The sequence below is a fragment of the Primulina tabacum genome, chromosome 15 (assembly GCF_025594145.1).
Source record: "Primulina tabacum isolate GXHZ01 chromosome 15, ASM2559414v2, whole genome shotgun sequence".
Classification (NCBI taxonomy): domain Eukaryota; kingdom Viridiplantae; phylum Streptophyta; class Magnoliopsida; order Lamiales; family Gesneriaceae; genus Primulina; species Primulina tabacum.
In genome coordinates, this window is record NC_134564.1 from 30,229,324 (window position 1) to 30,241,495 (window position 12,172).

General features: G+C 32.9%; 1 protein-coding gene across 2 annotated transcripts; it reads left to right on the forward strand.

Moving 5' to 3' along the window:
• The first annotated feature begins 6,338 nt into the window (after positions 1-6,338).
• Positions 6,339-10,601, forward strand: LOC142527460 (E3 ubiquitin-protein ligase DIS1-like). Of its 2 annotated transcripts, XM_075632276.1 has the most exons (5): positions 6,339-6,515; positions 7,303-7,473; positions 7,612-7,853; positions 8,361-8,747; positions 10,069-10,601. In XM_075632276.1, exons 3-5 carry the CDS (start codon positions 7,644-7,646, stop codon positions 10,387-10,389), a joined length of 918 nt encoding a protein of 305 aa, XP_075488391.1. In that variant the 5' UTR covers positions 6,339-6,515; positions 7,303-7,473; positions 7,612-7,643; the 3' UTR covers positions 10,390-10,601. The 2 variants fall into 2 exon arrangements, with proteins under 2 accessions (XP_075488391.1, XP_075488390.1); XM_075632275.1 differs by lacking the exon at positions 7,303-7,473 and having other exon boundaries at positions 6,341-6,515.
• Positions 10,602-12,172: the final 1,571 nt, after the last annotated feature.

Consider the following 12,172-nt stretch of genomic DNA (forward strand, 5'->3'; position numbering starts at 1 on the left):
ACGAATATTTCGATGGATTGGGCGAGAACGTCGCGAAATAGGGTTTGTTTCAACCTACCCGTGCAGTGCCTGCACGGGCAATGAACGGCCCGGATCACTCCACATGAGTGATCCGGGCCCACTTCCCTGTAAAAAAAAAAAATTGGCTCGAAAAAATCCGAGCCGTTGGATCGACCCCTGCAGGCAGTGCCCGCAGGGGTAGGGTCGACCGAACCGCGAAATAGTTAATAGATTATCAATACATTACACAATATTTTATGTCATATGAAAAAATGACGTGACTTCCCTTAGATTCGTTGAACTACATTGGACATCTTCCACGAAATATCATCTCACTGAATCTTATTATATGTAAAATAAAAATAAGTGTACGGCTTTAGTTTTGAATGCATGTTTATTGTGTTCACATATCTATCAAATAATATGTTGAATGATGTTTATTTTAGAATACTTTTAAGAAAACAAATAAATGTATATATGTTTAATTGACATTATTGATGTACAAACAGGAAAAATGTATTGAAAATAAATGAAAGCTGAGTTCGTACAAGTCGGTGAAAATAATTAGATTTTTAAGGGTTTTTTTAAAAAATAATTTAATTTTTAAAATTAATTTCAAAAATAATTTTAAAAAAACAGGTTTGCAAAACTACCACAATCCGCGTTTACGAAGCGCGGACGCTGCTCAAGTGGAGCAGCGTCTCTGCATCGTAAGTGCGGACTCTGCACACGTGGAGCTACGTTCGCACGACGGAATATTTAGCGACGGAATATATAAAAAAACCGTCGCTAAAATTGAATCCGCGACGGTTTGTTAACTGTCGCTATTTTAGCGACGGTATATACCGTCGCTAACATGGAATTAGCGACGGCTCATAACCGTCGCGAATTCCGAAATTTTGGAATTTCCTTTAACGTCGTACATTGCACGTTACGGATAATTGTATTAACGGCACGCCGCAGATAATAGTATTAACAGCATGCATATGTACGCTGCGGATAATCTTGAACTTTCAACGGCTTCCATCTTTGCAGCATACAATATGAGCTGCGGAAAATGATTTTGCGCGCTGCGAAAAACTATTTTTGTAGTAGTGAAGACAGAGAAAAAAACAGACAAAAATTCATCATGAAAAAAGTTTTTTCAGGAACCTCTACTATTCAACCTGGTTTTTTCAGTGATTCAGGGATGACTGACTTTCTTGTCTGTTTTTTTCTATGTTGAATAGTAGAGGTTCCTGAAAAAACCAGTCTGAATAGTAGAGGTTCCTGAAAAAACTTATTTCGTGATGAATTTTTGTCTGTTTTTTTCTATGTCTTCACAACAACAAAAATAGTTTTTCGTAGCATGCAATGTACGACGTAAGTGAAAATTCCAAAATTTCGGAATAGCAAATAAAACCGTCGCTGATCTCATTTTAGCGACGGTTACTAAACCGTCGGTTAATAAACCGTCGCTGAATCAATTTTAGCGACGGTTGTCGAAAACCGTCACGGATTCAATTTTAGCTTTGAATCCGCGACAGTTTTTTTTATATATTCCGTCGCTAAATATTCCGTCGCGCGGACGTGACTCCACGTGTGTAGCGTCCGTGCTTACGAAGCACGGACGTGAGCAGCGTCCGCGCTTCGTAAACGCGGATTGTGGTAGTTTTGCAAACCTTTTTTTTAAAATTATTTTTCAAATTAATTTTAAAAATTAAATTATTTTTTTAAAAAAACCCGATTTTTAACTCTATATTTCTAAAAAGAACCAACTTATTCACCAATTCTAGAAGAAAAATCCATCTTACAAATAAAACAAGAACACTTCCACACGTTCAAATGCAGGATTCCTCCTTCAGCAGTCAAATTTGTCAATTTGTTTTGTCACCTCTCCCATAATTTGTTTGTACATATTAGTGGCTCAGAGTGGAGGAATCCTATATATATAGCAAAACAAATTGAGAAACTTGACTGCTGAAGGAGGAATCACATTATATATATATATCTATATTATTTGGTACAATAATTGTCTCTACTGTTAGAGCAATCGAAACGTGATGCTTGAACGTTTATATGGTTAAAAAGATTTGAGTTACACCACTAGATATAATTTTTGGTAAAATGATAAACATTCGATCCTACGATTTGTATCAGAGACAATGTTACATGTTCGATTCTCATTGAAAGAGTACAATTATTGGGATAGAGGTTGTTGGAGCGCAAAATAATTGTTCATGTTGGTAGAGTAATCGAAATATGGTATTTGAGCTGTTATACGATTTAAAATATTTAAGATGCAATGTTACTATCAGCTATAACTTTTGATGTATACTGGTTTTAATCACATTAAACTTTTGTATGAAACCAGAAACATCATTGCTTTGTCATAAAATTTCATGTAAAATGTTATATTTGAATTTTTTTATTCTTTTCATAAAAATGATGATACACAATATGGAAATGGTATTTACAGTTTATTTATAGATGTAGTAAAAAAAAAAAAAACAACTCAAATTAGGAACATGCACTCACACGCATAAATTACTTAAATTTAAAATGATTCTGCCATTTTATTTATTTATTGGTTGAACAATAGTAAAGGAAACTTTGCATAAATTAATATCTTTTTTTTATATTGAGAGAATGATCACAATTAGATCTCAAAAGCAAAATTTTGTTCCAAACTCGAAAATATATCATTCCATAAACTATTGATATAATGAATATATTTAATTATTATATAAATTTTTTTATAGCATTTGAAATCATATTCAATTAAAAATAACAATATTGTCGTCAAATTGAATTATTTACTAATGTACTTGATTTATCGACTGAGTGAAATTGTTATTAATAAAAAATATTAGAAAATGAAATTAAAATTCATATATTATTTGTCTATCAAAATTTTAAAAAATAATTAATTATTTTCAGAAAATAAAAAATCATTTATTAGATGAAAACTTTGATTAAAATTTATAATTATTTTTTGAATATTTTAAAAAATATTTAGAATAAAGTTCTAATTCAATAATAATAATAATATCGATGTATATATAGCCAATATACAAAAAATTCACTATGACATTTTTTACTAAAAAATCGAAAAACATAATATTATATAAAAATTTTACAGTTTATTTAATATTTTAGAGAGTATGGAGAATTAAATATATAAAAATAACACAAAATCCAAAATTGTCACTGAAATTAAATGATATTATTAAATAAAAAATTAAGATATTGTTATTTATAGTCAATTTTTTTTTAAAAAATACACTTCATATTTTTTTCTTTATTCCTAAAATACCTAATAAGTCCTCAAATCATTTTAAAAAATAATGATATAAACATACAATGTATTTTATACAATTTTCTTTTATTAAATATAATAAAATATTAAAACTAATTCATAAAAACTCTCATGAGACCGTGAGTCAATTTATGAGACGGATCTTATACCCGACTTATCTCATAAAAAATTATTTCATGTCAAAATTACTATTTTTTACTCAATATATGAATCGAATCAATCCGCCTCATTAATATTGATCTATGAGACAACCTCACATGAGAATTAGTCGAACTGATTAAGGTAAATTTATTTATTTTTCTACTTCGAGTAATTTTTTTAGATATATTGACAAACAGTTTAATTAGACTGTTGATTTCTAATATTTTTTAAGTATCAGAAAACATTATAATAAATAATAATAACGTTGTTATATTTTTTCTGCAAAAATTTATTGTAGTTAATTTCTAGATAATTTTTTTTCCAAATAGTTATTTTTATCTTTATTTAAAATATTTATTTAATTTAATAAATTACAAAAAAATGGTAAATACTTGTATATACTTATTTGATTTATCTATTTCAAAATGAAATCCACTCGTGACAACTTTAATTTGAATTAAGTGGTGTGTATTAAATCTTAGAAATTTAACTACTTTTATTGACTTTTTTGTAGAGCTTAAAAGTTTAGAGGTATTGATCATAGACTTTTATAAACTCTATAAAATTATAGTGGTATCAAAATTATATTTTTCTAGAGTTTTAAAAAATCTAGAGGTATTCAAACTTGAATTTTTAAAAATCTATAGTACCCTATATTTATATAGATTTACAATTATTTTAATATAATTCTTTACATACAAACCTTAAAACTATATGTACAACTTTAGAAACTCAAAAATCGTCATCTACTCACCCTAGATATTTTGGTATACTTTTAATCAAACAAAATATCATTATCACCCATATATATCTCTTTTTCATTCAAAACCGCGTTTTTCTTCTCTCTAAAGACAAGTTGAGGGTCCTTGAATTTCAGAGGTACAATTCTTTTCTTGAATCAAACAAAATATCATTATCACTCATATATATCTATTCCTCGTTCAAAGACTATGTTTTCTCCTCTCTAAAGACAAGTCGAGGGTTCCTCGAATTTCGGAGGCACGATTCCTTTCTTGAATTATCATTGATTTGATTACAAAAAACATTATGATTTCCATGTCTCTTTTTCCCCGTTCGTTGTTTATTTCTGTTTGTTTATGTGCGTGCTCTAAATTTTTGCTTATAATGTGATATGGGGAAGTATGTACATCTGACTTTCGATTTTTTAAAAACATAATCTATTTCGATTTCTATATTTTCTCAGACCAATTATTCAACAATTAAAAAATTGATTACATAAATTTGGATAATAATTTTTACATAAATTATAATATTTATGTTCGAGTAATAATTTCTCCATCTAATTTTGTATTTGAACTTTTATTTTCTTATGTTTTTGCCATAAGAATACGATTAGTGTAGAGGAGGGATATTAGGGGAAAAAGAATCGGTATGCTTCCGATATCAATTAATATTTAACAAAAAAACAGTAGACCAAGAAATACTTCATGCTCTGAACGAAAACCTTGGATATGAAAAGAATATTACACAATATCAAAGTCGTTTAAAATGATTCAAACAACAATTATTGTAAGCTTATACGTCATAACTCTGGTTTTGGATGAGATTCTGTGACAAAAAAAATCACTGCTAAAGACAAAGTATGAGAGGATTATTTTAAGATAAGAGTCTTTGAGTTAAAAATAATAAAATTAATTGCCCATGATTCAAACATTGCTGACAAATAATTTATGAAGAAATAATGGGCTTAAGGTGTTACAAGATATTTTTTTGTTCTTTATGCTACTTATTTTAAAATTTTGTAATTTCCCAAGATTATATATGTTATCTATTGGTGACTTGATTCTACAAATATGTTCGATAGATAATTTTTTTTAGTGGATTGTAAATATACAAGTCGACGTCAATTTTGGGCTCCTTTGAGAGGTGTTCGTTATCATCTCCAAGAATTCACTGGCCAAGAACGTCACACTGAAGATGCAAAAGAGCTGTTCAATTTTCGTCATGCCTATTTGAGAAACGTTATTGAGAGAATGTTTGGTATATTTACATCGCGGCTCAAAATATTTAAAATCACTCCTCCATTTCCATATACAACACATGCGGAGCTTGTATTGGCTTGTGCTGGATTGCACAATTTTCTTCGGAAAGAGTGTCGATCTGATTAATTTCTAGTTGAACCAAAGAATAAGTTCCACAAGCTTCATCAGAACAAGTTTACGAAGATAACAACTTTGATCAAATCTTTGACACTCAATAATAACAACGAGCAAATATAAATGCATGGAGAGATGCTATAACAAATAGAATGTGAAGTGACATTGATCATATCGATAATAACAAACCTTAGATTTTTTTTTTTCATAAAGACTACTTAAAATTTATCAAATTTCATGCTGTTTTGATTTGTTATTTACCGATATTGATATAAAAATTTGTTTTATATATTCAAATTTTTATACATGATCATAAATTAAAATTTTATTGATTAATTATTCATGTATATTGAACGGAAATAGGATTCAAATTTTGATTTTGTTAAATTGAATAGTGTTTTTTTTTCATATATTAAATATATTTATTTTTTAAATAATTAAATTTATTTAAATTATAAAATTTATTTCAAAATAAAGATGTTATTTATGTCAAATAATTACTAGTTAAAAGAAATTTTAAAAATATCTATTTATAAAAATACAAAATTGGTACCATCAATAAAAAAAATTTGTAAATGTCTACAAAAATATTCTAAAAAATCCACAAAAGTCCATTAAAAATTATGAAAAAATTAATAAAAATTAATCAAATATATCTATCATTTTAAAAATATCATTAAATTTCATCACTGAATACACCCCACTAAAATTTCCTCTCATTTACATCTCAAACATACAAACAAAATCCTTCGGTTCGCGTATTTTTCATTTTTTCTTAATTTTAATGTTCTTGTACCATCCTCTGTATACTAACCGGGCCAACACACTGACTTTCTCCTCTTGGTATTTTCGCCAATTTCAAAGTAATTGGATTAATATTTGGTAGATTAAGCAAAACCCTTGTTTTGTTTCCCTCCTCTTCGGATGAGTTTTTGATTCCAAGCAGTGGTTCGTTAGAGGTAATCCATCGATGTGGATTTTTTATTTCTTCATTTGATATTTTTTGCTTCTTTCACGCTATTTTTTTTTTCAATTTCTGGTCTCAAATGATTCTCCCCCCTTTTTGGCTGGTTGTTCGCGTGGTTGGGGATGGGGGTAAAGTTTACACCTTTTTTTGGATTAAGTGATCTTTTGAATGAAACCTTTTATATCTGTGGTCATTTACTTTGCAGTGTGCGTTTTTTTTTTCAAAATTTTTTTGTTCATGGGTTTGCTTAAGAAGCCCTTTCACGTGCATTTTTTGGGTATTTACGAATAAATTGATAAATTATACTTCCATGTCAATTATTAATACAAAATGCGGGAAAACAAGATCTTTTATATGCTGAGAAAAGTTGGGTTTGCTATGTTTCAGGATTTAGGAATTTTCGTGGTTAGTAAATTGTCCTTTAGATGTGAAATTCTACTATTTTGGTAGTAGATGCCAAAAGTCCTTGGGAGATGTTATTTCCAGTACATCCTAGTTTTTATCCTTTCTCTTAAATAAAGGATTAAATGTAGTTTTTAAAAACATTTGTTTTCTTTTTGTCGAACCGAGAGAGCACTGTTGGGTTGTTATAATGAGCAGGTGCGGGGTTTAGACACCAAAGGGTCTTCAACTTTGTGATCAAATACTACAAACTGTGCTTTAAATTTTGATTGTGCCAGTCCTTGAACTTTTCTTATGTGCCTGTATTTGAAATACTTCATATGCAATATTTTTTGTTGAATGGAGTATTTGTTTGTTGGATGGTTTGTCAAACGCAGTTGCGTTTATGGAGGCAGCAGGCAACTTGGTTTCCATCTTCATTATAAGAAAATGCAGGTTCCCCAACATTATTCGACAATGTTATACAATTAGATTGCCTGTAAAAGGCAAAGGATTATAGATCGCGAAGTGCTTTATCATTGACAGAACACTGGACCCAGCTGCATTAGGTATAAACCCTCTGTGCCTGTATAACTAGTGCAAACAAGTGTCAATATTCGTAGACGAATGATTTTTTTAGGCTAAATGTGTTATTTTCATGACTTCATGTAATGTCTTACATTTGGTTTATTTCTATCAATTTACAGGCTTGTGTACGTACTGATCATCTTTGCTTCCAATGGCAAGTGGAGCATCTTATTATGATGACTTGAGAAGTAATCCTGAGGTCATTGATCCACCCCAAAACAAGGACACATTGGATGTTGGAGAACTTGTCAATGAAAGTGGTCAAACTGCTACAAAATCTGATGTAACAGCCTCAAGTAGTGTCCGGGAGCTGCTGGAATGTCCAGTTTGCTTAAATGCTATGTACCCACCCATTTATCAGGTACATCAATCTTCTATCTGAAATTATAAAAGTATGAGATTTGTGACATCGGTTTTTTTTGTCACTTTCTTATACCTCTGTCTGTAGACTCAGTGCCATCTGCAAAATTCTGGATTTGCCACCGATTTTCATTATATCTTAGATACTTATATGTATATTTAATGACACGAAGATGACTATTTTCATCACAACAAAATCTGGCAGATCTTGCCATTAATGGGAATAGCATGAAGATGTCAAAACGGGTTAGGCTTGCCACATAAAATAGGTGGGCTAGAGTATGTGAAACTGTGTTTCGTCTGTTTGGTTTTGGGTGTGTTGTGGGATGTGGATAGGGTTGAGGGTGAATCTTTTTCTTATTAAGAACCTGGAAAGAAGAAACACTTCAAACATGATGATGAAACAACCATTACACACACACACACACCGTTTTTATGTTGTTAGTGCTTTTAATATTTCTTGGTCCCCGGGTTTTTGTAATCAATGCCTGCCATTTTGTTGCTGCAGTGTTCCAACGGTCACACATTGTGTTCTGGTTGCAAACCAAGGGTTCACAACCGTTGCCCTACTTGCAGGCATGAACTTGGTAACATCAGATGCCTTGCATTGGAGAAGGTGGCTGCATCCCTCGAGCTTCCATGTAAATATCAAGATTACGGGTGTGTAGGAATCTATCCTTACTACAGCAAGCTTAAACATGAATCCCAATGCACTTTTAGACCTTACAATTGTCCTTATGCGGGCTCAGAATGCTCAGTTATTGGTGATATTCCATTTCTCGTGAACCACTTAAAAGATGATCACAAAGTTGATATGCATAATGGCAGTACTTTTAACCATCGCTACGTCAAATCAAATCCGCATGAGGTCGAGAATGCCACTTGGATGCTCACGGTGATTAAATTTTTCTTGTTGCCGCTTCATTTATTATTTGATTTATGATGACATTGTTCTAAAATTGTTGCCTAGCTCGACCGCACTGAAAAGGTGCTAGGCGGACATCCTAGGAGGCAAGGGTGGGTCTAGGCGGTCCTAAGCGGGTATAGGTAGGCCTAGGCGGTCCTAGGAGTTTCGAGTTTTTTTGGGATTTTTGTTTTGGGCTTTTAATTTTTGAAAGCCCAATTAAACCAATACATGACATAAGAAAGAATTATAGGTTTCTGCTTTTAATTTTTTGGTTGAAAACCCAATTGAAACCACGATTTGTTGGCTTGCGCTTTTCCTAGCACACCACTCTCATCTTTGTCTGCTTATTTCTACTCACATAAGAAAATCGAATCAGACCATAAAAGTAATTTTTTTCTTTATTTTAATTTCTCTTGTACCTATTATCCTGAGCAGAAGAAGCAGAAGGAATAAACCAAGTGTCAATTGGATTTTAACAAAGTTTGGGCTGAAAATTATTGAACCATTACAAGTCTCTTGATACCGTGGAATCCGTCTAGTAGCGCCTAGGCGGCCTAGGCTCTTGGAGCTGGTCTGGTGCCCGGCTAGCGCCTAGCGAATTTTAGAACCTTGTATGATGGTAATATCAGGCGCTCGCTAATTTGTAGAGATGTTGCTTGGCACTGTTCTTTTAAGTGTAAAATTGGGGATGGACTTTTTAGCAGCCTATGTTTTATCATAGACATACGCCTCTATTTGGGTACTTCTGACGTGAACTAAAAATTCATAATTTTGCCCATATATTTTAAAAACTTCTCTCAAATATTATTTTAGAAAATGTTCAATCAAATCATTATCTTGCACTTCAAGTTACTAATTAAGTCACAATTATTACATAATGGCATATTTCTTCTCTTTTTCTTTCATACTAGCATCGTTTATTTGTTTCATCTTTTTCAGTATATCACTTTATTGCATATTGTATAACATTTTAGAATCATATCTGAATAATATCTCAGAAATATTAGAAATAATCGCTGTCAAGTTTTGAATTGAGTTGAATTGATTTGGGCTAAAGCAACAACCAAATGCCACCATCATGACTGATTTTTTTCCTGGTATTATTATTTCGCCTCCACTAGTCTTACTTTTGATATCTTGTTGCTTCTTTAATGTTAAATGTACCTTCAGGTAGTCCTCGATTGCAGTTCTAGTCTCAATGTTAGATAGTTCAAGTCATTTTACCCTAACTTACTTTTTAGATCGGTTTCTGTGTATGATCAAATATTCCAGTTCACATGCTTATATTTTCCTCGTTTTGTCTACCCAGGTTTTCAGTTGTTTTGGGCAGTATTTCTGCCTGCATTTTGAAGCATTTCAGCTTGGAATGGCACCTGTGTATATAGCATTTTTGCGGTTCATGGGCGATGACAACGACGCAAAAAACTATAGCTACAGTCTTGAGGTTGGAGGAAATGGGAGGAAAGCGATATGGCAAGGAGTGCCAAGAAGTATTCGAGACTGCCATCGAAAGGTACGCGATAGTTTTGATGGGCTGATCATTCAACGTAACATGGCACTATTTTTCTCTGGTGGAGACAGGAAAGAACTGAAGCTCAGGGTTACAGGCCGGATTTGGAAAGAGCAGTAACATGCTCGTAGCTAGCTGTTGTTTCATTGTAGAAGTAGGGTTTGCTCTTCAAGCACAGTGGATCTTGTTGTCTGAAGTTTAGGAGGCAAACTAACTTTGCTCGAACTTTAGGACATTTATGGGTGATATGGATCTTATGGGCTCATCTTGTACCTTTGTGCCTGAAATAACTTGCTAAAGTTGTCAAGAAACATGAGCTATTAAGTAATGGTCGCCTGGTTTTTCTGTGTGTGAATTAGAATACTCATATATATATATATATATATATATATATAATGTTCTAATTTTTTTTCGTAAAAGCAAAAAACTTAAATCTTATTGTTTACGAAAAAATCATTCAGAAGTATAATTAGCTTTAGTACGAACTGATAAGGTTACTAATACACGATGGCGTATTCAATCAAACAAAGGGACTAACATAAAAATGAGAATGCTCAGCTAATACATGAACAATCTCTTTTGCTTGATTACAGATAAAGTGAACAAAAAAATATGAGTTCGTAGCTACAATGTCTCTACACAGATTCATGATGCCTCCAAACTCAGTAGTATCAGCATTTGTTTCCTTCATGGCATGATATACTATCTTTCGCGTGCACCTCGAAGATGATGTTTGAATAATCTAGGTTGCGGAGCCAAGAAAGGGCTTCCAATAGGCCTATTGCTTCTCTTCTTTGGCACATCAAAGTCTCTTTACGAGGGCTGTTCGGGCCATAAGAAATCTTCCCACATCATCTCACAGCACCATGCTTAACCCAACAGATTTTATGTCTTCAAAGAAGGCTGCATCGATGTTGCATCTGACAGCACCGATAGGGGGTGGTGTCCATATGCAAGAGTGATTCCTTGTACCCAACCCTTGTGTTTCTTTGTTGCTCCTTAATAAGGACATCCATTCAAAAAGAAAGCTCATTGCTGCAGTTATCACTCTAGATGGGGATTCTATGCGGTTGTTTCATAACAAAGAGTTTCTTTACTTCCAGATTGGCCAGAGGATAGTTGCAAACCTACCCAACTCTACTCCACTAAGTTCTTGGATGGTGTTGAATAGCCATGCCAAGAATCCTTCAGCAGCGCATGCTAGGGAATCCACAACCTGAATTAATTTAGCTCTGACCCAACATTCACGTGCGAAAGGACAGACTATAAATGTGTAACATGATGTCTCCAGATCCACGTTACACATCACACATAGAGATGACACATGATTAATTTAGCTCTGACCCAACATTCACGTGCGAAAGGACAGACTATAAATGTGTAACATGATGTCTCCAGATCCACGTTACACATCACACATAGAGATGACACATGAATTCCCCGCTTCAGAAGATTAGTGCGATGAGGGAGGCAGTCTCTACAAGCAGGCCAGATGAAGAGTTTTATTTTCGGTGGAACTTCCATCTTCCAAATTGCCTTCCAATTTCCTTGGACCTTGTTTGATTCAACAAGGTTTACATTCAAGCTCATAACCACTTGGTGCTTTGACTTAACTGTGTAAGAACCGTTCTCGCTGAAGTGCCAGATTCGGGTGTCTTGGAGTTGTATCAGCCCGAGTGGAATTGCAGTGATCGCCCTAGCATCCTATCCATAAAGATGGTTTCGATAATATCATGATCCCATTCCTGTGAGCCCGGAATCATCAAGTCTTGCACTGTCCAACCGTGTAACTCTGGAATCATGGATAGATCTACATGAAAATTTGAGGGGTCATGGATCCACGGTTACGGTTCTTTCCAAATATTGATATGACTTCCATCCCCAATCCTCAATCTATAGCCTC

Excerpts from the sequence above, each read along its gene's own strand:
- LOC142527460 (XM_075632276.1), top strand. The coding sequence starts at position 7,644 with ATGGCAAGTGGAGCATCTTATTATGATGACTTGAGAAGTAATCCTGAG. Across the intron at positions 7,854-8,360 it reads TGTACCCACCCATTTATCAG|TGTTCCAACGGTCACACATT; the intron begins GTACATCAATCT and ends TTGTTGCTGCAG. Across the intron at positions 8,748-10,068 it reads ATGCCACTTGGATGCTCACG|GTTTTCAGTTGTTTTGGGCA; the intron begins GTGATTAAATTT and ends TTGTCTACCCAG.